The sequence below is a fragment of the Trichomycterus rosablanca genome, chromosome 8 (genome assembly GCF_030014385.1).
Source record: "Trichomycterus rosablanca isolate fTriRos1 chromosome 8, fTriRos1.hap1, whole genome shotgun sequence".
In the NCBI taxonomy this organism is placed as follows: domain Eukaryota; kingdom Metazoa; phylum Chordata; class Actinopteri; order Siluriformes; family Trichomycteridae; genus Trichomycterus; species Trichomycterus rosablanca.
Window position 1 is genome coordinate 26,063,161 of NC_085995.1, and position 27,906 is coordinate 26,091,066.

The window sequence follows — 27,906 nt, forward strand, 5'->3', positions numbered from 1 at the left end:
GGGGAGTGCATATAGTGTGGATACTGATCAAAACCAGCACTCATGTAGAAGAAATCATGTAGAAAACCTTCCCAAAAGATTAAGTGCTTTTAAGACTCCAAATTGGGGGCCTACTTGATGTTAATAGTCATTGTTTTTAATTAGATCATCCGACAAGCTCATGGTCAGGTGTCTTTACATTTTGGAAAAAAAAATGTTTTAACCAACAACCATTTCCAGGGAAGTTGGGACACTACAAATGCAATGCAATCTGTAATTTGTTCATTCACTTGAACCTTTATTTAACAGACAACATCTGACCACAGAACACATTTCTACTGTCTTTTGGTATTTCAGTGCAGAATTGATATATATATATATATATATATATATAGCTTTCCTTTGCATAACACAGTTTCAGGTTACATTTCTTGATGTAGCGGTTGACTGTATTAAGTGATTTTCCGAAGTACTCCCGAGTCCATGTGGCTATGTTCGTCACGGTAGCATGATGATTTCTCCAACAATACCCCCTGAGGTCTTTGCCCTTTTCGCCGAGATTTCCCCTGACTCCTTGAATCTTTTTATGATAATATAAACTGTAGATGGTAACAGACCTATTTTTTTGTTGTCTTTGAACTGACTGACAGTTCTCTCACAGGTTTGCAAAAAGGGAATGATGTCCCGTGCTTGCTTGCAAAGACTAGGCCATTGGTGGATGATTCTTTTATCATTTTTGGCAGTTTTGATGACCTCAGTTTTAGTTTTAATCTGTAACTGTGCAACATTCCAAAACGGTGTTACTTGTATAACCCTATTTTGCCTCGGTTCCAACTCTTGAGTCTTTCTCAAGCATCACATTCTATTGATTTTATATTTGCAAAATACAGTTAAGTCAGAAAAAACAGTGAAATACAGATTTGAGTTATTTATTGCATGTATGTATCAGGTTATGTACATAGACACAGTCAGTATAATTTAAATGGTGTCTGTGTCTAGGGATTGGTTTTGTGAGTTATTGTGCCCATAGCTTATAAAGTGGTGCATTATTCTTTTAATATCCCAGAGACTGCATGTAAAACACGCTAACATTTGTCCTCACCTTTCACTATTGGCTGTAGTCTACCTAGCTGTGTGTGTTTTCGGGTGGGGACTTGGCAGACTTGCATTTACTTCTGCTTGTCTGTCAAGCATACCCATGATGCTTATTTGAATACAATTGCACTTGCTTAGTTGTATTTTGATTGAGAAAAAGTATGTACAAGTTCATTTAAATAAGCCAATCATATCATCCTAAACATGTTTCATGTACAAAGTATAAAAAATGTCAAGTAAATGATCCCTTTTTTTTATTTCTATGCCTTTTAGTTAGTTATTGTATTATTGTCACATTAGAAAATTCTACCTTACAGGCATTAAAATGCTTTGTTGACGTTAAGCTGGTTTAAACATGAAGCACAGTCATTTCATAACAATATACAGTACTTCAGGTAAAAGTGGGCTGCCCCCTGTTGGTAGAAGTGGCATTGCTATAGGCAAGTAATACCTTTATCTGGAAAGCATTAAACCAAAATTTTATTTTTTAACAGCTTATATTTTATATTTGATCTTTTTGCTTTAAATAATTAATTTAATCAAAATGTATATTTTAGTTAGGTAATAAAATATGGGCAGCATTTTGTAACAGTCATAAGATCTATTTGAAATTGCGTTGGACATTGTGCAGGACAGTTTTTTCCTGATAACTAATCTGCACGTTCTTCAGTCAGTTCAGCTGCAATGAAAAACTCCCATCAACCTTCCCGAACTATTTGGGTCTGGTTAACTGAACCCTTAAATTTGACTTTAATTGACTATAAGTGATCAGGGATCAACTTCATCTAATCATGTGTACAATGACAGAACAGGGTCAAAGCAAGTACAACTATATTTAAATGAGCGTCATGGTCTTGCTTCACAGACATGCAGAAGTAAATGCAGTATGATAGAATGGTAGCATAGGTGACTTGAATATGTGTGAAGGTAGTGTTGACGCTGAGGCATATATTAGAATTTTAGAGAGACACTTGCTGCCATCAAGGTGATGGCTTTTTTTCAGGAAGTCTGTTTTTTCTAGCAAATCAATGCCAGGCCACTTTTTTAAATAAACAAATGAGTAAATCTGCCTTGTGAAATGTGAAACCAATTGGTTTGCTTAAGGCCCACTGTAGTTATATGATTCAAGCCTCTTAAATCAGCTTCATTGTTTTGTATGTTGACAGCTTTTACCACTTTGTAAATATTTTCTGCTGTTTTGCAAGAATGGTCAATAAGTTTTTTGAATGTCTTTATTGATGTATATTTACATATATAAATACTTAAAGTGATCTAGGTTGATGTAGATTTATGTTGTTTAAATTAGTAACCAGTGTAAAGGGGGCACACTAGGGGGCTAGTGCATATTAATCTTTTTTGACTCCATCCCCAGGTTTGCATTTAATGATTAAGTAATAATTTAGTGGTTTTGTTCTGTTTCAGGTGAAGGTTTAGGAAAAAGAATGAAGATATAAGATTTATTTATTATAACTTTAAAAATTTGTCACCGTTTCAGGAGGAATGTGCTTCAAGAAAAAAAAAATTATTGTCCTATGACAGATTATGCAACCAAGTACTACTTCATTAATGCACACTTTATAGTCCAGCTCAGTTTTTGAGATTTTAATCAAACACACTGTGTAATTATTGAGTAATTTGATTGTGTAAGTTTTATACATTAAAGTCAGGACAAGCGTGATTACACTGTTGTATAAAATATGCATGTAGGTGTATTCATTTCTCATCAAAAGGTCTCGTGTAGCTACTAGCCGAGTGGACGCATGAGGGGGCGGTACTGTTGAAACAAGGAGCTGTCTGTGTTTGAAGCTGGAATGACAGACCCACATGTTTACCAGACATCCAAGCAGAAATAATAGTCAAACAGGCTGCCTCATATTACAATTGTTTTATTTTATCTGACTGCTCCAAGTGTTTAAAGAATATAAAGAATAATTGTGAAACAGTCTAATTTCAACAAAGAATGACCACAATAATGTAACTATAAAACACGAGAGCAAGTTTGGCTTTCGGCATGGTCTGACCTAATCTAGCTTGTAAATATTGGCAAAACGTAAAGGTGGATTAATGCTGTTAAATAGCACTGGGCTTCGTTCTTAACCATACCAAAATGACGGTTTGTGGTTTTTTGGAGTGAAATGTTTAGTTCAATTTTTCCATGTTTTGCTCCCCACACGTCTTTATATCCTAGCCCTTTCATTGCTGAACATAAACCTTATTTCCTAGTTTAAACTGAAGATCTGATATTTAATACATTCACACTATTTCAGTGGCCTGTTTTTCAGCTTGTTCTCTTTTTCACAACATTTTTGATGGTAAATGCTAGATTAAAAAAAATAATAGCTTTTTCAGCCATTACTAATAACCAAAGTTTACTGTTATAGGTTTTTACAGTCTATTCTGAATGGACATTTCAATGCCATCTAGTGGTATATAATTATGTTGCTTTTTCAGTTCTTCCTGGAAGGCTGATAATGATTTGCAAATATTATATTGTTAAAGTAAACCATTAGACATGTTAACAAGCTGTTTACAGTTTTTATTTTGTGTAATTTCAGAGGGAAATACCAGGGCTGTCCACCCAGTCCACAGTCCAACCCAGTGGATGCTCAAGACAAAAAAGGACTTAAAGTAATATTTTGGAATACATTTTGCGATACCTCTAAAGTACGAAAAATACCATGCTTTAAATTTGAGCTCTTTTGTCAACCATGAAAAGCCACATTTATACTAGAATATAATAGCCACTAACTTATAAGTCTTTGGTCTTTAACAAGCATTTTTTTTATGCTTTCCCCCCGAAGATGGCTGATGAAGATCAGCCGAAGATGGCTGATGAAGAGGACACAAGGGAAGTGCTCTTCCCACAGTGGATGGGCCCTGATAAACATGGGCTCACGTTAGAGCAAAAGGCTCATGGAGAGATTTTTGTCACAGAAGTGAAAGAAGAAAGCCCTGCAGCTCACACTGGAAGAGTATTTGAAGGTACATAACAGGCTCATCATTTATCAAAAAATTTGATAAAATCTGTAACATTTCCTCTTTTTAAATTTGTTTCCAATAAAATGCATTGCTCCTATTTTTACAGGTGATCAAATTGTGGGTGCCACAATTTACTTTGAGAACATGAGCTCAGAAGAAACATCTGACTTGTTGAAGACTCTTAATCGACACAAGGTTGGACTAAAACTACAACACAAGACAGGAGACAAATCACCTTGTCGCTCTCCCGTGGGCACATTGTCATGGGAGGGACGAGGTGGATTTGGTGCATCTAGTCCTGAAGTCCTCCTAGTAAGATTTTCCTTTTTGTTTTTTAGTGCTTTACAAAAACTCTAAAGTTATTGTTCTGAGTGTTAATTTTCTTCGAAGTTAAAAAAAAAAAGTTGCTTAAAAGCTGTCCTGGTAAATTATACCAGCTTTTTAGTCATTATTTATTTGAGAGGAAATGCTGTAAGACCATTAATACAGTCACTGTATTTACAGTTAATTGAGTGAGGTTGGTGTTTTTATTCAGAAAATGTTTTTAAATGTAAATTAGGTTGTCGTGGTTGAACAATACAGCAAACGAACAAAGACAATGAGTGATGTATTTTTAACACTTCCATGTTACAATATTTCAAATATTATGTAATATTGCCGAGCTTTAAAACTACTGCATGTTTGAATGACCAACCTGATTAAACCATTGAAAACTCAATAATGACCCTTAATTGGCTTGAGCTGTAATGTGTTCTATAAACACCACCCAGAGATGTTTTCAGTTTGTATTGCAACCATTGTGAAAACTAAGCAGTTGTCAAAAAAGCTGAAAGGGGAGATAATTGTATTGCACCAAAAGGACAATTGGTATAACATTTCCTTGAACATTTTTAGGGGCTCCATTGGGAATACTGTGCAGAAGTTCTATAATTAAAGCACAACAGCAAACCTTCATTTCCATTTGAAAAAGTTCACAATTTTGTTCAGAAACCATAGCACACAGCCTTATTAGGACAACAATAATGAAAAAACCTTGGATAGAACTGGACTTCTAATCAAAACAGTGATCCAAAGCACACTTTCAAGTCGATTATTTTTTCACTTATGAGTGTACTGTTTTTATTCTATTCCATTCCATTCTATTTACATCATCATAATACTTTTTAACCCTTTGATGCACAAGCTAAGCAAACCCCTTCTAATGCACAACATGGGTCAAAAATGACCCATATTCATCCATTCAAGAATATTTTCATATGCACATTTGTCAGTTATTCATGTATTTGCTGTCTTAGCTATACTAGAATATGTAAACAGCTAGCAAGCAAATAGTATTGGACATATTCAAGATTCAAGAGCCTAATCTTTGGTTGTCTTTCAAAAGATCAGTAATTATGTTTTTGACTACAAACACTTACAAATGTCAAATTCTGTCAAATTTCATAGTAAATACATAAGGGTCCTTTTTGACCCATGTTGTGCATTAGAAGGGTAGTGATACAAAAATGATTTTTATTAAAAAAGTAAAAAATATAAAAGAAATAAGGATTTGTGATTATCAAAAATAAGTTAATTGAGGAACTCATGGAAGCTTGAATGACAAAATTAATTTATTGCAAAGATGTAGAAAATAAAAACTCAGTTGGGTCACTTTTGACCCAGGTTGTGCATCAAAGGGTTAAAGTGAGGGGGTTGAATATTTCCGATTGCAACTGTATACGGCCAGTAAGAATGGTTCTCACTTGACTTCCCCAGGCTTAAAATTGCCATTGAAAGTCATTTGAACATGAATTTTGTTAAAAAAAAAAAAAAAAGAAGTTAAGCATTAATCTTGACTATATTTTTCTTTGCTTTTTGTTCTAGAGCGGGGATGATGATGAGTACAGACGAATCTACACCAAAAAGATTAAGCCCAGACTGAAGTCTGAGGACCTTGCAGAGGGAGTTGATGTACGTACAGAACGACACAGCAGCACCAGCAGTGATGGCAGCACCATTACAACCATTACTCGTCGCATCACTACCTACACTGTGGACATACCTGAAGGATATGCCAATCAACAGATTGATATTTCAAACCCAGAATTTAAGATTACTTCTGATGGAAGCTCTCAGATCAGGTTGCCTCATGAAAGCATTATAAGCAGAGTTGGTGCACCAGAGGGTATAGATTTGGGTGAAGGTAGAATAAGTGAATCAGGGGACACTGGTTCTTCTGAGAAGCACTGGACTACATCACATGTCAAAACGTCTTTAGTAACAAAAGGAACCGAAGTAAGTGGAAAGGAGTTTAGAATGAATATGTCTGACACTGGACTGGTAGGTAAAAATGCACAAGGAGACGTGAAAATAGGGGTAGACAAGGATAGAAGTCAGGTAAGCATTACTCCTCATTTAAAAGAGCATGAAGTTGTTTTTACACAGGATAGTGAAACTGGGGTAAAAGGTTCAAATGTTAAAGTATTCAAACAGATAGATTCAAGTAATTGGAGTATCAAAGGCCCAAAGCTGACAGGGGATGTTGCAGAGCTTTACATTGCAAAGGGGCAGGGGGGAAATGTCAGGGGTCCAGAATTCGAGACAACATCTATGTCTATGTCTGATAAAGACAAAGAACTGAAAATGAAAGGTGAAGTCAGCTTTTTGGTTCAAAAACCTGAGTTAAATATTAGAGACCCTAAAGTGGAAATTGTAGGTCCAGAAGTTTACACTGAGGAAGTCGAAAGTGGATTTAAGATGCCAAAAATAAAAATGACATCCCATGCCATGAAGTCCGATTTAAAAGGTACACAAATTGACATTGGGGCCCCAGAGATAAAGGGAGACAGTGAGGTTTTAATACGCAAAGGTGAGGTAAACATAAAGGCCCCAAATGTATATGTAAGTGGCACAGCTCTGAATGCAAATTTAAGCAAAGGCGATGCTGTCATAAAAGGTCCAACATTCAATGTCAGTATGCCATCCATCACTGGTCCAAAGATCTCTAAACCTGAGGGAGACCTTATTGTGAAGGGTCAAAAGTTAAAAGGAGGAATTGACCTTTCAGTTTCAGAAATTGAAGGGGACGTGGATGTTAATCTTCCCAAAGCTGAATTTGACATAAAAGCACCAGCCATAGATATTACCACTTCAGATGTAACCATTGAAGGACCTGAGGGAAAAGTGAAGGGTCAGAAATTCAAGATGCCATCCATTTCTGGTCCAAAAGTCTCTATGCCTGATGTGGATTTCAACCTGAAAGGCTCAAAATTAAAAGGTGATGTTGATGTGTCGGTTTCAAAGATTAAAGGGGACATTACAGCACCAAAGGTAGAACTTGAGGGCCCAGATGTCAATATTGAAGGGCCCGAAGGAGGATTCAAAATGCCAAAGATCAAAATGCCATCATTTGGAATTAAGGGGCCAAAGATTGAGGGTCCTGAAGTGGATCTAAATCTCCCCAAAGCTGATATTGACATTAAAGCACCAGCCATAGATGTAAAAGCTCCAGAAGTTGACATTGAGGGACCTGAGGGAAAAGTGAAAGGTTCAAAATTCAAAATGCCATCCATTTCTGGTCCAAAAGTCCCGATGCCTGATGTGGATTTCAACCTGAAAGGCCCTAAAGTAAAGGGTGATGTCGATGTGTCAGTTCCAACGATGAAAGGGCACATTAAGACACAGAAGGTAGAACTCGAAGGCCCAGATGTAAATATTGAAGGGCCTGAAGGAGGATTTAAAATGCCAAAGATCAAAATGCCATCATTTGGTATTAAGGGGCCAAAAATTGAGGGTTCTGAAATGGATGTAAATCTTCCCAAAGCTGATATTGACATAAAAGCACCAGCCATAGATATAAAGCCACCAGAAGTTAATATTGAGGGACCTGAGGGAAAACTGAGGGGTGCGAAAATCAAGATACCATCTATTTCTGGTCCAAAGATCTCTATGCCTGATGTAAATTTTAACCTGAAAGGCCCTAAAGTAAAGGGTGATGTTGATGTGTCTGTTCCAAAGATCGAAGGAGACATTACAGCACCAAAGGTAGAACTCGAGGGTTCAGAGGTCAATATTGAAGGGCCTGAAGGAGGATTCAAGATGCCAAAGATCAAAATGCCATCATTTGGAGTTAGGGGTCCAAAGGTTGAGGGTCCTGAAGTGGATGTAAATCTCCCCAAAGCTGATATTGACATGAAAGCACCAGAAGTTTACATTGAGGGACCTGAGGGAAAAGTGAAGGGTCTGAAATTCAAGATGCCATCCATTTCTGGTCCTAAGATCTCTATGCCAGATGTGGATTTAAATCTTAAAGGCCCTAAAGTAAAGGGTGATGTTGATGTGTCGGTTTCAAAAATTGAGGGAGACATTAAGGTTCCTGAAGTTGACATTGAGGGACCTGAAGGAAAAGTGAAAGGTTCAAAATTCAAAATGCCATCCATTTCTGGTCCAAAGATCTCTATGCCAGATGTTGATTTCAACCTGAAAGGCCCTAAAGTAAAGGGTGATGTTGACATTAATGTTCCAGAAGTTGACATTGAGGGACCTGAGGGAAAAGTGAAGGGTTCGAAATTCAAGATGCCATCCATTTCTGGTCCAAAGATCTCTATGCCTGATGTGGATTTCAACCTGAAAGGCCCTAAAGTAAAGGGTGATGTTGACATTAATGTTCCAGAAGTTGACATTGAGGGACCTGAGGGAAAGGTAAAGGGTTCGAAATTCAAGATGCCATCCATTTCTGGTCCAAAGATCTCTATGCCAGATGTTGACTTCAACCTAAAAGGCCCTAAAATAAAGGGTGATGTTGATGTGTCTGTTCCTAAGATTGAAGGGGATCTTAAGTCACCAAAAGTAGGAATTGAGGGACCAGAGGTCGATATTGAGGGTCCTGAAGGAGGATTCAAGATGCCAAAGATCAAAATGCCATCATTTGGAATTAAGGGGCCAAAGGTTGAGGGTCCTGAAGTGGATGTAAATCTCCCCAAAGCTGATATTGACATAAAAGCACCAGAAATTGACATTGAGGGACCTGAGGGAAAATTAAAGGGTCTGAAATTCAAGATGCCATCTATTTCTGGTCCGAAGATCTCTATGCCTGATGTGGATTTCAACCTGAAAGGCCCTAAAGTAAAGGGTGATGTTGACATTAATGTTCCAGAAGTTGACATTGAGGGAACTGAGGGAAAAGTGAAGGGTCCGAAATTCAAGATGCCATCCATTTCTGGTCCAAATATCTCAATGCCAGATGTGGATTTCAACCTGAAAGGCCCTAAACTGAAGGGCGATGTTGATGTGTCTGTTCCAAAGATTGAAGGAGATATTAAAGCACCAAAAGTAGACCTTGAAGGACCAGAGGTCGATATTGAGGGTCCAGAAGGAGGATTCAAGATGCCAAAGATCAAAATGCCATCATTTGGAATGAAGGGGCCAAAGGTTGGTGGTCCTGAAGTGGATGTAAATCTCCCCAAAGCTGATATTGACATCAAAGCACCAGAAATTGACATTGAGGGACCTGAGGGAAAAGTGAAGGGTCCGAAATTTAAGATGCCATCCATTTCTGGTCCAAAGATCTCTATGCCTGATGTGGATTTCAACCTGAAAGGCCCTAAAGTAAAGGGTAATGTTGACATTAATGTTCAAGAAGTTGACATTGAGGGACCTGAGGGAAAAGTGAAGGGTCCGAAATTCAAGATGCCATCCATTTCTGGTCCAAAGATCTCTATGCCAGATGTTGACTTCAACCTGAAAGGCCCCAAACTGAAGGGTGATGTTGATGTGTCTGTTCCTAAAATTGAAGGGGATCTGAAGTCACCAAAAGTAGGAATTGAGGGACCAGAGGTCGATATTGAGGGTCCTGAAGGAGGATTCAAAATGCCAAAGATCAAAATGCCATCATTTGGAATTAAGGGGCCAAGGGTTGAGGGTCCTGAAGTGGATGTAAATCTTCCCAAAGCTGATATTAACATAAAAGCACCAGAAATTGACATTGGGGGACCTGAGGGAAAAGTGAAGGGTCCGAAATTCAAGATGCCATCTATTTCTGGTCCAAAGATCTCTATGCCTGATGGGGATTTCAATCTGAAAGGCCCTAAAGTAAAGGGTGATGTTGACATTAATGTTCCAGAAGTTGACATTGAGGGACCTGAAGGAAAGGTGAAGGGTTCGAAATTCAAGATGCCATCCATTTCTGGTCCCAAGATCTCTATGCCAGATGTTGACTTCAACCTGAAAGGCCCTAAACTGAAGGGTGATGTTGATGTGTCTGTTTCAAAGATTGAAGGAGATCTAAAAGCACAGAAAGTAGACCTTGAAGGACCGGAGGTCAATATTGAAGGGCCTGAAGGAGGATTCAAGATGCCAAAGATCAAAATGCCATCATTTGGAATAAAGGGGCCAAAGATTGAGGGTCCTGAAGTGGATGTAAATCTTCCCAAAGCTGATATTGACATAAATGCACCAGAAATTGACACTGAGGGACCTGAGGGAAAAGTGAAAGGTCCGAAATTCAAGATGCCATCCATTTCTGGTCCAAAGATCTCTATGCCTGATGTGGATTTCAACCTGAAAGGCCCTAAAGTAAAGGGTGATGTTGACATCAAAGCACCAGAAATTGACATTGAGGGACCTGAGGGAAAAGTAAAGGGTCCAAAATTCAAGATGCCATCCATTTCTGGTCCAAAGATCTCTATGCCAGATGTTGACTTCAACCTGAAAGGCCCTAAACTGAAGGGTGACGTTGATTTGTCTGTTCCTAAGATTGAAGGGGATCTTAAGTCACCGAAGGTAGGAATTGAGGGACCCGAGGTCGATATTGAGGGTCCTGAAGGAGGATTCAAGATGCCAAAAATCAAAATGCCATCATTTGGAATGAAGGGGCCAAAGGTTGGTGGTCTTGAAGTGGATGTAAATCTCCCCAAAGCTGATATTGACATCAAAGCACCAGAAATTGACATTGAGGGACCTGAGGGAAAAGTGAAGGGTCCGAAATTCAAGATGCCATCCATTTCTGGTCCAAAGATCTCTATGCCTGATGTGGATTTCAACCTGAAAGGCCCTAAAGTAAAGGGTGATGTTGATGTGTCTGTTCCAAAGATTGAAGGAGATATTAAAGCACCGAAAGTAGACCTTGAAGGACCAGAGGTCAATATTGAAGGGCCTGAAGGAGGATTCAAAATGCCAAAGATCAAAATGCCATCATTTGGAATAAAGGGGCCAAAGATTGAGGGTCCTGAAGTGGATGTAAATCTCCCCAAAGCTGATATTGACATAAATGCACCAGAAATTGACACTGAGGGAAAAGTGAAAGGTCCGAAATTCAAGATGCCATCCATTTCTGGTCCAAAGATCTCTATGCCTGATGTGGATTTCAACCTGAAAGGCCCTAAAGTAAAGGGTGATGTTGACATCAAAGCACCAGAAATTGACATTGAGGGACCTGAGGGAAAAGTAAAGGGTCCAAAATTCAAGATGCCATCCATTTCTGGTCCAAAGATCTCTATGCCAGATGTTGACTTCAACCTGAAAGGCCCTAAACTGAAGGGTGACGTTGATTTGTCTGTTCCTAAGATTGAAGGGGATCTTAAGTCACCGAAAGTAGGAATTGAGGGACCCGAGGTCGATATTGAGGGTCCTGAAGGAGGATTCAAGATGCCAAAAATCAAAATGCCATCATTTGGAATGAAGGGGCCAAAGGTTGGTGGTCCTGAAGTGGATGTAAATCTCCCCAAAGCTGATATTGACATCAAAGCACCAGAAATTGACATTGAGGGACCTGAGGGAAAAGTGAAGGGTCCGAAATTCAAGATGCCATCCATTTCTGGTCCAAAGATCTCTATGCCTGATGTGGATTTCAACCTGAAAGGCCCTAAAGTAAAGGGTGATGTTGACATTAATGTTCCAGAAGTTGACATTGAGGGACCTGAGGGAAAAGTGAAGGGTCCGAAATTCAAGATGCCATCCATTTCTGGTCCAAAGATCTCTATGCCTGATGTGGATTTCAACCTGAAAGGCCCTAAACTGAAGGGTGATGTTGATGTGTCTGTTCCAAAGATTGAAGGAGATGTTAAAGCACCGAAAGTAGACCTTGAAGGACCGGAGGTCAATATTGAAGGGCCTGAAGGAGGATTCAAGATGCCAAAGATCAAAATGCCATCATTTGGAATGAAGGGGCCAAAGGTTGGGGGTCCAGAAGTGGATATAAATCTCCCCAAAGCTGATATTGACATCAAAGCACCAGAAATTGACATTGAGGGACCTGAGGGAAAAGTAAAGGGTCCGAAATTCAAGATGCCATCTATTTCTGGTCCGAAGATCTCTATGCCTGATGTTGACTTCAACATGAAAGGCCCTAAACTGAAGGGTGACGTTGATTTGTCTGTTCCTAAGATTGAAGGGGATCTTAAGTCACCGAAAGTAGGAATTGAGGGTCCCGAGGTCGATATTGAGGGTCCTGAAGGAGGATTCAAGATGCCAAAATTCAAAATGCCATCATTTGGAATAAAGGGGCCAAAGGTTGGTGGTCCTGAAGTGGATGTAAATCTCCCCAAAGCTGATATTGACATCAGAGCACCAGAAATTGACATTGAGGGACCTGAGGGAAAAGTGAAGGGTCCGAAATTCAAGATGCCATCCATTTCTGGTCCAAAGATCTCTATGCCTGATGTGGATTTCAACCTGAAAGGCCCTAAAGTAAAGGGTGATGTTGACATTAATGTTCCAGAAGTTGACATTGAGGGACCTGAGGGAAAAGTGAAGGGTCCGAAATTCAAGATGCCATCCATTTCTGGTCCAAAGATCTCTATGCCTGATGTGGATTTCAACCTGAAAGGCCCTAAACTGAAGGGTGATGTTGATGTGTCTGTTCCAAAGATTGAAGGAGATGTTAAAGCACCGAAAGTAGACCTTGAAGGACCGGAGGTCAATATTGAAGGGCCTGAAGGAGGATTCAAGATGCCAAAGATCAAAATGCCATCATTTGGAATGAAGGGGCCAAAGGTTGGGGGTCCAGAAGTGGATATAAATCTCCCCAAAGCTGATATTGACATCAAAGCACCAGAAATTGACATTGAGGGACCTGAGGGAAAAGTAAAGGGTCCGAAATTCAAGATGCCATCTATTTCTGGTCCGAAGATCTCTATGCCTGATGTTGACTTCAACATGAAAGGCCCTAAACTGAAGGGTGACGTTGATTTGTCTGTTCCTAAGATTGAAGGGGATCTTAAGTCACCGAAAGTAGGAATTGAGGGTCCCGAGGTCGATATTGAGGGTCCTGAAGGAGGATTCAAGATGCCAAAATTCAAAATGCCATCATTTGGAATGAAGGGGCCAAAGGTTGGTGGTCCTGAAGTGGATGTAAATCTCCCCAAAGCTGATATTGACATCAGAGCACCAGAAATTGACATTGAGGGACCTGAGGGAAAAGTGAAGGGTCCGAAATTCAAGATGCCATCCATTTCTGGTCCAAAGATCTCTATGCCTGATGTGGATTTCAACCTGAAAGGCCCTAAAGTAAAGGGTGATGTTGACATTAATGTTCCAGAAGTTGACATTGAGGGACCTGAGGGAAAAGTGAAGGGTCCGAAATTCATGATGCCATCTATTTCTGGTCCAAAGATCTCTATGCCTGATGTGGATTTCAACCTGAAAGGCCCTAAACTGAAGGGTGATGTTGATGTGTCTGTTCCAAAGATTGAAGGAGATGTTAAAGCACCAAAAGTAGACCTTGAAGGATCGGAGGTCAATATTGAAGGGCCTGAAGGAGGATTCAAGATGCCAAAGATCAAAATGCCATCATTTGGAATGAAGGGGCCAAAGGTTGGGGGTCCAGAAGTGGATATAAATCTCCCCAAAGCTGATATTGACATCAAAGCACCAGAAATTGACATTGAGGGACCTGAGGGAAAAGTAAAGGGTCCGAAATTCAAGATGCCATCTATTTCTGGTCCGAAGATCTCTATGCCTGATGTTGACTTCAACATGAAAGGCCCTAAACTGAAGGGTGACGTTGATTTGTCTGTTCCTAAGATTGAAGGGGATCTTAAGTCACCGAAAGTAGGAATTGAGGGTCCCGAGGTCGATATTGAGGGTCCTGAAGGAGGATTCAAGATGCCAAAATTCAAAATGCCATCATTTGGAATAAAGGGGCCAAAGGTTGGTGGTCCTGAAGTGGATGTAAATCTCCCCAAAGCTGATATTGACATCAGAGCACCAGAAATTGACATTGAGGGACCTGAGGGAAAAGTGAAGGGTCCGAAATTCAAGATGCCATCTATTTCTGGTCCGAAGATCTCTATGCCTGATGTGGATTTCAACCTGAAAGGCCCTAAAGTAAAGGGTGATGTTGACATTAATGTTCCAGAAGTTGACATTGAGGGACCTGAGGGAAAAGTGAAGGGTCCGAAATTCAAGATGCCATCCATTTCTGGTCCAAAGATCTCTATGCCAGATGTTGACTTCAACCTGAAAGGCCCTAAACTGAAGGGTGATGTTGATGTGTCTGTTCCTAAGATTGAAGGGGATCTTAAGTCACCGAAAGTACGAATTGAGGGACCCGAGGTCGATATTGAGGGTCCTGAAGGAGGATTCAAGATGCCAAAAATCAAAATGCCATCATTTGGAATGAAGGGGCCAAAGGTTGGTGGTCCTGAAGTGGATGTAAATCTCCCCAAAGCTGATATTGACATCAAAGCACCAGAAATTGACATTGAGGGACCTGAGGGAAAAGTGAAGGGTCCGAAATTCAAGATGCCATCCATTTCTGGTCCAAAGATATCTATGCCTGATGTGGATTTCAACCTGAAAGGCCCTAAAGTAAAGGGTGATGTTGACATTAATGTTCCAGAAGTTGACATTGAGGGACCTGAGGGAAAAGTGAAGGGTCCGAAATTCAAGATGCCATCCATTTCTGGTCCAAAGATCTCTATGCCTGATGTGGATTTCAACCTGAAAGGCCCTAAACTGAAGGGTGATGTAGATGTGTCTGTTCCAAAATTTGAAGGAGATATTAAAGCACCGAAAGTAGACCTTGAAGGACCGGAGGTCAATATTGAAGGGCCTGAAGGAGGATTCAAGATGCCAAAGATCAAAATGCCATCATTTGGAATTAAGGGGCCAAAGTTTGAGGGTCCTGAAGTGGATGTAAATCTCCCCAAAGCTGATATTGACATCAAAGCACCAGAAATTTACATTGAGGGACCTGAGGGAAAAGTAAAGGGTCCAAAATTCAAGATGCCATCCATTTCTGGTCCAAAGATCTCTATGCCTGATGTGGATTTCAACCTGAAAGGCCCTAAAGTAAAGGGTGATGTTGACATTAATGTTCCAGAAGTTGAGATTGAGGGACCTGAGGGAAAACTGAAGAGTCCAAAATTCAAGATGCCATCTATTTCTGGTCCGAAGATCTCTATGCCTGATGTGGATTTCAACCTGAAAGGCCCTAAAGTAAAGGGTGATGTTGACATTAATGTTCCAGAAGTTGACATTGAGGGACCTGAGGGAAAAGTGAAGGGTCCAAAATTCAAGATGCCATCCATTTCTGGTCCAAAGATCTCTATGCCTGATGTGGATTTCAACCTGAAAGGCCCTAAACTGAAGGGTGATGTTGATGTGTCTGTTCCAAAGATTGAAGGGGATATTAAGTCACCAAAAGTAGAAATTGAGGGACCAGAGGTCGATATTGAAGGGCCTGAAGGAAAATTCAAGATGCCAAAGATCAAAATGCCATCATTTGGAATAAAGGGGCCAAAGGTTGAGGGCCCTGAAGTGGATGTTAATCTCCCCAAAGCTGATATTGACATAAAAGCACCAGAAATTGAAATTAAAAGTCCTGAAGGAAAAGTGAAGGGTCCGAAATTCAAGATGCCATCCATTTCTGGTCCAAAGATCTCTATGCCTAATGTGGATTTCAACCTGAAATCACCTAAAATTAAGGGGGATGTTGATGTGTCCATTCCAAAAATTGAGGGAGACATTAAGGTTCCAGAAGTGGACATGGAAAGTCCTAAGGGAAAAGTAAAGGGTCCAAAATTCAAGATGCCATCTATTTCTGGTCCAAAGATCTCTATGCCTGATGTGGATTTCAACCTGAAAGGCCCTAAAGTAAAAGGTGATGTTGACATTAATGTTCCGGAAGTTGACATTGAAGGTCCTGAGGGAAAACTGAAGAGTCCAAAATTCAAGATGCCATCCATTTCTGGTCCAAAGATCTCTATGCCTGATGTGGATTTCAACCTGAAAGGCCCTAAACTGAAGGGTGATGTTGATGTGTCTGTTCCAAAGATTGAAGGGGATATTAAGTCACCAAAAGTAGGAATTGAAGGACCAGAGGTCAATATTGAGGGGCGTGAAGGAGGATTCAAGATGCCAAAGATCAAAATGCCATCATTTGGAATTAAGGGGCCAAAGTTTGAGGGTCCTGAAGTGGATGTAAATCTCCCCAAAGCTGATATTGACATAAAGGCACCAGAAATTGACATTGAGGGACCTGAGGGAAAAGTGAAGGGTCCAAAATTCAAGATGCCATCTATTTCTGGTCCAAAGATCTCTATGCCTGATATGGATTTCAACCTGAAAGGCCCTAAACTGAAGGGTGATGTTGACATTAATGTTCCAGAAGTTGACATTGAAGGTCCTGAGGGAAAAGTGAAGGGTCCAAAATTCAAAATGCCATCCATTTCTGGTCCAAAGATCTCTATGCCTGATATTGATTTCAACCTGAAAGGCCCTAAAGTAAAGGGTGATGTTGACATTAATGTTCCAGAAGTTGAGCTTGAGGGACCTGAGGGAAAAGTGAAGGGTCCAAAATTCAAGATGCCATCTATTTCTGGTCCAAAGATCTCTATGCCTGATATGGATTTCAACCTTAAAGGCCCTAAAGTAAAGGGTGATGTTGACATTAATGTTCCAGAAGTTGAGATTGAGGGACCTGAGGGAAAACTGAAGAGTCCAAAATTCAAGATGCCATCCATTTCTGGTCCAAAGATCTCTATGCCTGATATGGATTTCAACCTGAAAGGCCCCAAAGTAAAGGGTGATGTTGACATTAATGTTCCAGAAGTTGACATTGAAGGTCCTGAGGGAAAAGTGAAGGGTCCAAAATTCAAAATGCCATCCATTTCTGGTCCAAAGATCTCTATGCCTGATATGGATTTCAACCTGAAAGGCCCTAAAGTAAAGGGTGATGTTGACATTAATGTTCCAGAAGTTGACATTGAGGGACCTGAGGGAAAAGTGAAGGGTCCAAAATTCAAGATGCCATCTATTTCTGGTCCGAAGATCTCTATGCCTGATGTGGATTTCAACCTGAAAGGCCCTAAAGTAAAGGGTGATGTTGACATTAATGTTCCAGAAGTTGACATTGAGGGACCTGAGGGAAAAGTGAAGGGTCCAAAATTTAAGATGCCATCTATTTCTGGTCCGAAGATCTCTTTGCCTGATATGGATTTCAACCTGAAAGGCCCTAAACTGAAGGGTGATGTTGATGTGTCTATTCCAAAGATTGAAGGGGATATTAAGTCACCAAAAGTAGGAATTGAAGGACCAGCGGTCAATATTGAGGGGCGTGAAGGAGGATTCAAGATGCCAAAGATCAAAATGCCATCATTTGGAATTAAGGGGCCAAAGTTTGAGGGTCCCGAAGTGGATGTAAATCTCCCCAAAGCTGATATTGACATAAAGGCACCAGAAATTGACATTGAGGGACCTGAGGGAAAAGTGAAGGGTCCAAAATTCAAGATGCCATCCATTTCTGGTCCAAAGATCTCTATGCCTGATATGGATTTCAACCTGAAAGGCCCTAAAGTAAAGGGTGATGTTGACATTAATGTTCCAGAAGTTGACATTGAGGGACCTGAGGGAAAAGTGAAGGGTCCAAAATTTAAGATGCCATCTATTTCTGGTCCAAAGATCTCTATGCCTGATATGGATTTCAACCTTAAAGGCCCTAAAGTAAAGGGTGATGTTGACATTAATGTTCCAGAAGTTGACATTGAAGGTCCTGAGGGAAAAGTGAAGGGTCCAAAATTCAAAATGCCATCCATTTCTGGTCCAAAGATCTCTATGCCTGATATGGATTTCAACCTGAAAGGCCCTAAAGTAAAGGGTGATGTTGACATTAATGTTCCAGAAGTTGACATTGAGGGACCTGAGGGAAAAGTGAAGGGTCCAAAATTCAAGATGCCATCTATTTCTGGTCCGAAGATCTCTATGCCTGATGTGGATTTCAACCTTAAAGGCCCTAAAGTAAAGGGTGATGTTGACATTAATGTTCCAGAAGTTGAGCTTGAGGGACCTGAGGGAAAAGTGAAGGGTCCAAAATTCAAGATGCCATCTATTTCTGGTCCAAAGATCTCTATGCCTGATATGGATTTCAACCTGAAAGGCCCCAAAGTAAAGGGTGATGTTGACATTAATGTTCCAGAAGTTGACATTGAAGGTCCTGAGGGAAAAGTGAAGGGTCCAAAATTCAAAATGCCATCCATTTCTGGTCCAAAGATCTCTATGCCTGATATGGATTTCAACCTGAAAGGCCCTAAAGTAAAGGGTGATGTTGACATTATTGTTCCAGAAGTTGACATTGAGGGACCTGAGGGAAAAGTGAAGGGTCCAAAATTCAAGATGCCATCCATTTCTGGTCCAAAGATCTCTATGCCTGATGTGGATTTCAACCTGAAAGGCCCTAAAGTAAAGGGTGATGTTGACATTAATGTTCCAGAAGTTGACATTGAGGGACCTGAGGGAAAAGTGAAGGGTCCAAAATTTAAGATGCCATCTATTTCTGGTCCGAAGATCTCTTTGCCTGATATGGATTTCAACCTGAAAGGCCCTAAACTGAAGGGTGATGTTGATGTGTCTGTTCCAAAGATTGAAGGGGATATTAAGTCACCAAAAGTAAGAATTGAAAGACCAGAGGTCAATATTGAGGGGCCTGAAGGAGGATTCAAGATGCCAAAGATCAAAATGCCATCATTTGGAATTAAGGGGCCAAAGTTTGAGGGTCCTGAAGTGGATGTAAATCTCCCCAAAGCTGATATTGACATAAAGGCACCAGAAATTGACATTGAGGGACCTGAGGGAAAAGTGAAGGGTCCAAAATTTAAGATGCCATCCATTTCTGGTCCAAAGATCTCTATGCCTGATGTGGATTTCAACCTGAAAGGCCCCAAAGTAAAGGGTGATGTTGACATTAATGTTCCAGAAGTTGACATTGAAGGTCCTGAGGGAAAAGTGAAGGGTCCAAAATTCAAGATGCCATCTATTTCTGGTCCGAAGATCTCTATGCCTGATGTGGATTTCAATCTTAAAGGCCCTAAAGTAAAGGGTGATGTTGACATTAATGTTCCAGAAGTTGACATTGAGGGACCTGAGGGAAAACTGAAGAGTCCAAAATTCAAGATGCCATCCATTTCTGGTCCAAAGATCTCTATGCCTGATGTGGATTTCAACCTGAAAGGCCCCAAAGTAAAGGGTGATGTTGACATTAATGTTCCAGAAGTTGACATTGAAGGTCCTGAGGGAAAAGTGAAGGGTCCAAAATTCAAGATGCCATCTATTTCTGGTCCGAAGATCTCTATGCCTGATGTGGATTTCAATCTTAAAGGCCCTAAAGTAAAGGGTGATGTTGACATTAATGTTCCAGAAGTTGACATTGAGGGACCTGAGGGAAAACTGAAGAGTCCAAAATTCAAGATGCCATCCATTTCTGGTCCAAAGATCTCTATGCCTGATGTGGATTTCAACCTGAAAGGCCCCAAAGTAAAGGGTGATGTTGACATTAATGTTCCAGAAGTTGACATTGAAGGTCCTGAGGGAAAACTGAAGAGTCCAAAATTCAAGATGCCATCCATTTCTGGTCCAAAGATCTCTATGCCTGATGTGGATTTCAACCTGAAAGGCCCTAAAGTAAAGGGTGATGTTGATGTTTCTGTTCCAAAGATTGAAGGAGACATTAGTGGCCCCAAAGTTGAAATTGAAGGTCCAAAAGTTGACCTAGATTTGCCAGAAGCTGGATCAAAAAAATCGAAGTTTAAAATGCCAAAATTCAAAATGCCTAAATTTGGATTCAAGTCACCTAAAATAGATGGACCAAGTGTTGATATCGGAGATGTTGATGTCAACTTAAAAAGCCCATCACTTGACATTGAGGGACCAGAGGGCAAGATAAAAGGACCTAAATTTAAAATGCCATCTGTGTCAGGGCCAAATATCACTTTGCCTGATGTGGATCTTAAAGTGGAGGGACCAAAAGTCAAAGGGCCAAAACTGGAAGGCCCTGATGTGGAAATCAATTTGCCTAAAGGAGATATTGACATCAAAAGTCCCAAGGTTGATTTGAAAAGCCCAAATATTGATGTGGAGGGACCCGAAGGGAAAATTAAAGGTCCCAAATTCAAAATGCCTTCGATATCTGGTCCAAAGATTTCCATGCCAGATGTTGACTTCAATCTAAAAGGCCCTAAATTGAAGGGTGACGTGGATGTCTCAGTTCCTAAGATTGAAGGTGATCTTAAAGCACCAAAAGTAAACATTGAGGGTCCAGAGCTTGACATTGAAGGGCCAGAAGGGAAAATTAAAGGTCCCAAATTCAAAATACCTTCGATATCTGGTCCAAAGATTTCCATGCCAAATATGGACTTTAATCTGAAAGGCCCTAAATTGAAGGGTGACGTGGATGTCTCAGTTCCTAAGATTGAAGGTGACATTAAAGTCCCGAAAGTAGACATTGAAGGTCCAGATATGGAGTTAGAAGGCTCTGGAGGAGGATTCAAGATGCCTAAAATCAAAATGCCATCATTCGGAATCAAGGGACCGAAAGTTGATGCCCCTGATGTTGAAGTAAATTTACCAAAAGCAGATATTGACATCAAAGGTCCCAAGTTTGATATGAAAAGTCCAGATGTTGACATTGAAGGGCCAGAAGGAAAAATCAAAGGTCCCAAGTTTAAAATGCCTTCTATATCCGGTCCAAAAATTTCCATGCCAGATATGGACTTCAATCTAAAAGGCCCTAAATTGAAGGGTGACATGGATGTCTCAGTTCCCAGCATTGAAGGTGATCTTAAAGCACCAAAAGTAAACATTGAAGGTCCAGAGCTTGACATTGAAGGGCCAGAAGGGAAAATTAAAGGTCCCAAATTCAAAATGCCTTCGATATCTGGTCCAAAGATTTCCATGCCAGATATGGACTTTAATCTGAAAGGCCCTAAATTGAAGGGTGACGTGGATGTCTCAGTTCCTAAGATTGAAGGTGATATTAAAGTCCCGAAAGTAGACATTAAAGGTCCAGATATGGAGTTAGAAGGCTCTGGAGGAGGATTCAAGATGCCTAAAATCAAAATGCCATCATTCGGAATCAAGGGACCAAAATTCGACGCCCCTGATGTTGAAGTAAATCTACCAAAAGCAGATATTGACATCAAAGGTCCCAAGTTTGATATGAAAAGTCCAGATGTTGACATTGAAGGGCCAGAAGGAAAAATCAAAGGTCCCAAGTTTAAAATGCCTTCTATATCCGGTCCAAAGATTTCCATGCCAGATATGGACTTCAATCTAAAAGGCCCTAAATTGAAGGGTGACATGGATGTCTCAGTTCCCAGCATTGAAGGTGATCTTAAAGCACCAAAAGTAAACATTGAAGGTCCAGAGCTTGACATTGAAGGGCCAGAAGGAAAAATTAAAGGTCCCAAATTCAAAATGCCTTCGATATCAGGTCCAAAGATTTCCATGCCAGATATGGACTTCAATCTGAAAGGCCCTAAATTGAAGGGTGACATGGATGTCTCAGTTCCTAAGATTGAAGGTGATATTAAAGTCCCTAAAGTAGACATTGAAGGTCCAGATATGGAGTTAGAAGGCTCTGGAGGAGGATTCAAGATGCCTAAAATCAAAATGCCATCATTCGGAATCAAGGGACCAAAAGTCGACGCCCCTGATGTTGAAGTAAATCTACCAAAAGCAGATATTGACATCAAAGGTCCCAAGTTTGATATGAAAAGTCCAGATGTTGACATTGAAGGGCCAGGAGGAAAAATCAAAGGCTCCAAGTTTAAAATGCCTTCTATATCCGGTCCAAAGATTTCCATGCCAGATATGGACTTCAATCTAAAAGGCCCTAAATTGAAGGGTGACATGGATGTCTCAGTTCCCAGCATTGAAGGTGATCTTAAAGCACCAAAAGTAAACATTGAAGGTCCAGAGCTTGACATTGAAGGGCCAGAAGGGAAAATTAAAGGTCCCAAATTCAAAATGCCTTCGATATCTGGTCCAAAGATTTCCATGCCAGATATGGACTTCAATCTGAAAGGCCCTAAATTGAAGGGCGACGTGGATGTCTCAGTTCCTAAGATTGAAGGTGATATTAAAGTCCCTAAAGTAGACATTGAAGGTCCAGATATGGAGTTAGAAGGCTCTGGAGGAGGATTCAAGATGCCTAAAATCAAAATGCCATCATTTGGAATCAAGGGATCAAAAGTCGACACCCCTGATGTTGAAGTAAATCTACCGAAGGCAGATATTGATATCAAAGGTCCCAAGATTGATATGAAAAGCCCAGATATTGATATAGAGGGACCCGAAGGGAAAATTAAAGGTCCCAAATTCAAAATGCCTTCTATTTCTGGTCCAAAGATTTCCATGCCAGATATGGACTTCAATCTGAAAGGCCCTAAATTGAAGGGTGATGTGGATGTCTCAGTTCCCAGCATTAAAGGTGATCTTAAAGCACCAAAAGTAAACATTGAAGGTCCAGAGCTTGACATTGAGGGACCAGAGGGTGGTCTGAAAATGCCTAAAATCAAAATGCCATCATTTGGATTAAAAGGACCTAAAGTGGAGGGTCCTGAAGTTGAAGTGAATCTAGCAAAGGCAGACATGGACATCAAAGGTCCCAAGATTGATATGAAAAGCCCAGATATTGATCTAGAGGGACCAGAAGGGAAAATTAAAGGTCCCAAATTCAAAATGCCTTCGATATCTGGTCCAAAGATTTCCATGCCAGATATGGACTTTAATCTGAAAGGCCCTAAATTGAAGGGTGACGTGGATGTCTCAGTTCCTAAGATTGAAGGTGATATTAAAGTCCCTAAAGTAGACATTGAAGGTCCAGATATGGAGTTAGAAGGCTCTGGAGGAGGATTCAAGATGCCTAAAATCAAAATGCCATCATTCGGAATCAAGGGACCAAAAGTTGACGCCCCAGATGTTGAAGTAAATCTACCAAAGGCAGATATTGATATCAAAGGTCCCAGGTTTGATATGAAAAGTCCAGATGTTGACATTGAAGGGCCAGAAGGAAAAATCAAAGGTCCCAAGTTTAAAATGCCTTCTATATCCGGTCCAAAGATTTCCATGCCAGATATGGACTTCAATCTAAAAGGCCATAAATTGAAGGGGGATGTGGATGTCTCAGTTCCCAGCATTGAAGGTGATCTTAAAGCACCAAAAGTAAACATTGAAGGTCCAGAGCTTGACATTGAAGGGCCAGAAGGGAAAATTAAAGGTCCCAAATTCAAAATGCCTTCGATATCTGGTCCAAAGATTTCCATGCCAGATATGGACTTCAATCTGAAAGGTCCTAAATTGAAGGGTGACGTGGATGTCTCAGTTCCTAAGATTGAAGGTGATATTAAAGCACCAAAAGTAAACATTGAATGTCCAGAGCTTGACATTGAAGGGCCAGAAGGGAAAATTAAAGGTCCCAAATTCAAAATGCCTTCAATATCAGGTCCAAAGATTTCCATGCCAGATATGGATTTCAATCTGAAAGGCCCTAAATTAAAGGGTGACATGGATGTCTCAGTTCCCAAGGTTGAAGGTGATATTAAAGTCCCGAAAGTAGACATTGAAGGTCCAGATGTGGAGTTAGAAGGCGTCGGAGGAGGAATCAAGATGCCTAAAATCAAAATGCCGTCATTTGGATTTAAAGGGCCTAAAGTGGAGGGTCCTGAAGTTGAAATGAATCTACCAAAGGCAGATATTGACATCAAAGGTCCCAAGTTTGATATGAAAAGCCCAGATATTGATATGGAGGGACCCGAAGGGAAAATTAAAGGTCCCAAATTCAAAATGCCTACCATATCTGGTCCAAAAATTTCCATGCCTGATGTTGACTTTAATCTGAAGGGCCCTAAATTGAAGGGTGATGTGGATGTCTCAGTTCCTAAGATTGAAGGTGATATTAAAGTCCCAAAAGTAGACAGTGAAGGTCCATATGTCAATGTTGAAGGAACAGAAGGTGCTTTTAGAATTCCCAAAATAAAGATACCATCCTTTGGAGTCAAGAGTCCTGGGGTCGAGGGTCCTGACCTTAAAGGAACAGTAGGTGACATCAAGATGAAGAGCCCCAACATTGATGTTAGTGCAGAAGTTCCTAATGTAGATATTAATCTGAAAGGTAAAAAAGGCAAAGTAAAAATGCCAAAGACTAAAGCAAAGATAAAAACAGATCTTAGTGTAGATACTGAATTGGCTGTAGACTCGCCCGATGTTCATGTCAAAGGACCTAAAGTAAAAAAGCCATTGTTTGGAAAGTTACATTTTCCTGATGTGGAACTGGACCTCAAATCCCCAAAGGTTAAAGGTGGTGTCTCGGGTTCTGGAAATCTAAAATCTGCTGATTTGGATTTATCACCTACTGTCGGCTTTGAGGGTCCAGACGTCAAGGCTAAAAAATCTAAGATCAAAATGCCCAAGTTTAGTATGTCTGGACCTAAGGTTCAGACAACTGAATTAAGTATGAACGTGGATGCTCCCGAGGCAAGAATGGAAGGGCATGGATTAAAAGTTACGGGTGGTTTGAAGGACCCAGAAATAAAAGGGAGCCTTGGAGGTCAAGTAAAAAGTCACACAATTGATATAGGAAGTGTTAAAGCTGAAGGAGGAATTCAGGATGTAGGACTAAAGATGCCAACTGTAATGGTCAAAGTACCTCAAGGGGGTTCGGTAGATCTAAAAACAGGAGAAATGGGTGTGAAAACTGATGCTGGAGCATCGGGTGACTTTGAATATTCTGGGGGAAATGTCACATTTCCTAAAATTAAAGTACCAGCGTTTGGAATTGCTTTACCCCAGGTGCAAGGAAGGGAGATGGGTGTAGATGTAGGGTCAGGAGAATTGAGTGCTAGTGGTCATGCTGGCTCAGCAGGTTTGGAACTGCAGGGTCCAGATCTGAAAAGCAGCGGTGCAAAAGTCAAAGTAAAGAAACTCTTTGGCAAGTCTAAAGCCAAGGGTGGAAGTGCAGCTGATCTTACCGTTCAAGGACCTGAAATTGAAGTTACGAGTGAAAGGGGTGTCAAAGGATCTAAGGAAATGAGTATGAGTTCTGGTCATCTGATTGGTGGAAAAATGGAGGGAGGTTCTGGCTTTAAGATTTCACCTAAGAGTAAATCTGCTTCACTTGATCTTTACAAAAAGTCCAGGCATCGTTCCTCTTCATTCAGTGATGAGGGTGAACTTGCTTCTCCATCCGCAGTTGAAGGGCATTTTGAGGGTGGTGAGATTTCACTTGATGTCGGAGAGGCTAAAGAGAAAGGGAAAAAAGGAAGGTTGAAGTTTGGCACATTTGGTGGATTTGGCTCAAAAACCAAGGGTTCATATGAGGTGACACTTGGGGATGATAGTGAAGCAGGGGTAGAGGGTGCAGGAGGAGTTGTTGTTCACTCAAAGAAATCAAGAGTGTCATCCACTTCCAGCGGTGATAGTGGGTCAAAGGCTGGATTTCGCTTACCACGGGTTGAACTTTCTGTTTCACCAAAGAAATAAGGCATCATAATAAAGGCACTAATGTTCTTGCCATTATTCATGCTATTTTTTGACATACACTTGTTTTTACACTAGATGGCTATTTTCCAAGACTCATTTAACTGCAGTGTGCTGTCAAATGTAGACATTGTTCATTTTCTCTTTAGCATTCCAAAGTCTTCTTGTTTTACTGGGGTACATGTCTATTAACTGTAAATAAGAGCAATCTGTATTGTAAGTTTCAATATAATTTGTAAATAGCAAAAAAAAAAAAAACGAGTGTACCATCTTTTTATACCCACTATTACAACACAGTTCAGATGAATTATGTGCATCTAGTTTTAACACTTTTGTGATTGATTATATTTTTGTACTTGTTAACCATAATGGGAAATGGTTTAGCAAACATCTGTCATATATAACGCTTTGGTTGTCATTTGCCAAGTTTGAATGTAATGTTCACATTGATATTTACATGACAGTTTTAAAGCTTGAGCTTAATCTGTGCTGTATAATACTTAAAAATAAATAATAATTTTCCGATTTGGATATGTAAAAATGTAAATACATGCCTGATACAATTTAATGCATAGATGGGACATCCTTTTATTCCCAAGTAATGTAAACAGCACATTTTGAAATGTGATCTTCCAAGCAGTGCACATTCCTGAAAGCATGTATAACTGAGATTTTCATAATCCTCAGATCAGTTAGTTACATATACACTCGGATGCAAAATCAAACCATTCTAAAACTCATTTTAATAGCAACAATTTTTTTCCATTTAAGCCGACACTGTTTTTCTCTCTCTCAAAATGTTTTTCTCAGTGAAAGGCTGTGCTGGAATTGTTTTAATGAATTGCTACTTATTTTTGTTATCTGACAGCTGCAAAACCAAATAAAGTGTTCAATTATCAACATTTGTCTGTATTTAATTTGTACACAACTCATGCAACAGTATGTAGTAATTCTCAAGTTTTACATTTGAAACAGTTGTAATATGAGCATATTCTATTATATGGCAGTGGTCCCCAACCTTTGCACCACTGACAGGTTTCATATAAAATATAATTTCACGGGCCGGCGGGGGTGGGAGGATTTAAAATAGAATAAATACACTGCTCACACATGAGCTTTTTTCGCTGCAACGAGACGCTGCTTCCACCTGCGGATGATACGAGACGATAAACACCCCGTGTATTGGAAATGGAAGCAGTGTTTTCCTTGCTGATGTATCTCTAATTCAGGGGTGGGCAATTACATTTTTCAAGGGGCCACATAAGAAACTGTTACTGTTGTAGAGGGCCGGACCAATAGGGTAAACTTCATTCTGCTAAATATTAATAAGATTTCTTTTTATTGCCTAGATTTTACAGTTCTGATAAGCTGTTACTGTTAAGAGTAGATGTTACATTTAGAAAATGAAAACATGAAACATTATTTCACTATTTAATCACATTTCTTGAAAACAAATGTGAACAAAATGTGCATTGACTTTACACAGTGCTGTTGCTATTTGGATATCACAAAGCTGATCTTAACTGCTCCAGTCCTGGATGTGTAAAACTTTATAAAAAGCCTGTGTTGGTTTGCAGTTTAGTTAGCAAAGCTTCAGATGTGACGCTCTGCATCGTTCAGGTTCTTGTATTTCTCCGTGTATAGTACCGTAACGGGTATATAAACCCTAGATTTAAATTGTGATCCTTAAACAGCTGTACACCTGACTTTTGAAGTTCATGTCTTGTTAAAAACTCTATCGTACCTGTCAGTCGCACTCAGTTCTGTTCGCCGACACATGGTGAAGCTGGATACACTCGTCTCGTACACATGTAAATCCAAACTTGTGGAAATATAAAGAAATAGCGCTCCTGTCAAAATAAAAACAATCCTGTTATGGCATGTGTGATGTACATTTATTTACATCTGATTTTTAGTTGCCACTGACCTCATGCGGGCCGGTTTGGGATGGCCCGCGGGCCGTACAATGCCCCAGGTCTGGACTACATTATTTAATTTTTCTGTGTGGCCCGGTGGTTGGGGACCACTGTTATATGGTATTTAAAAATATAATCAATTACATTTAAAATCTACACTTATTCACCCACATTAATTAAAAAAAATTATCTAAAAGTGCTTAAAAACTAA

The 27,906-nt window shown here is 40.1% G+C and overlaps 1 protein-coding gene across 1 annotated transcript in view; it reads left to right on the forward strand.

The window, feature by feature from the left end:
• Window positions 1-26,679, forward strand: part of ahnak (AHNAK nucleoprotein) — a 38,935-nt gene extending 12,256 nt beyond the window's left edge. The window contains exons 3-8 of the mRNA XM_063000626.1: window positions 3,630-3,702; window positions 3,876-4,056; window positions 4,160-4,365; window positions 5,917-9,559; window positions 9,674-14,758; window positions 14,873-26,679. Coding sequence (XP_062856696.1) covers window positions 3,876-4,056; window positions 4,160-4,365; window positions 5,917-9,559; window positions 9,674-14,758; window positions 14,873-25,782 — 20,025 coding nt within the window. The 5' untranslated portion in view covers window positions 3,630-3,702 and the 3' untranslated portion in view covers window positions 25,783-26,679. The remainder of the gene's footprint in view (window positions 1-3,629; window positions 3,703-3,875; window positions 4,057-4,159; window positions 4,366-5,916; window positions 9,560-9,673; window positions 14,759-14,872) is intronic.
• Window positions 26,680-27,906: the final 1,227 nt, after the last annotated feature.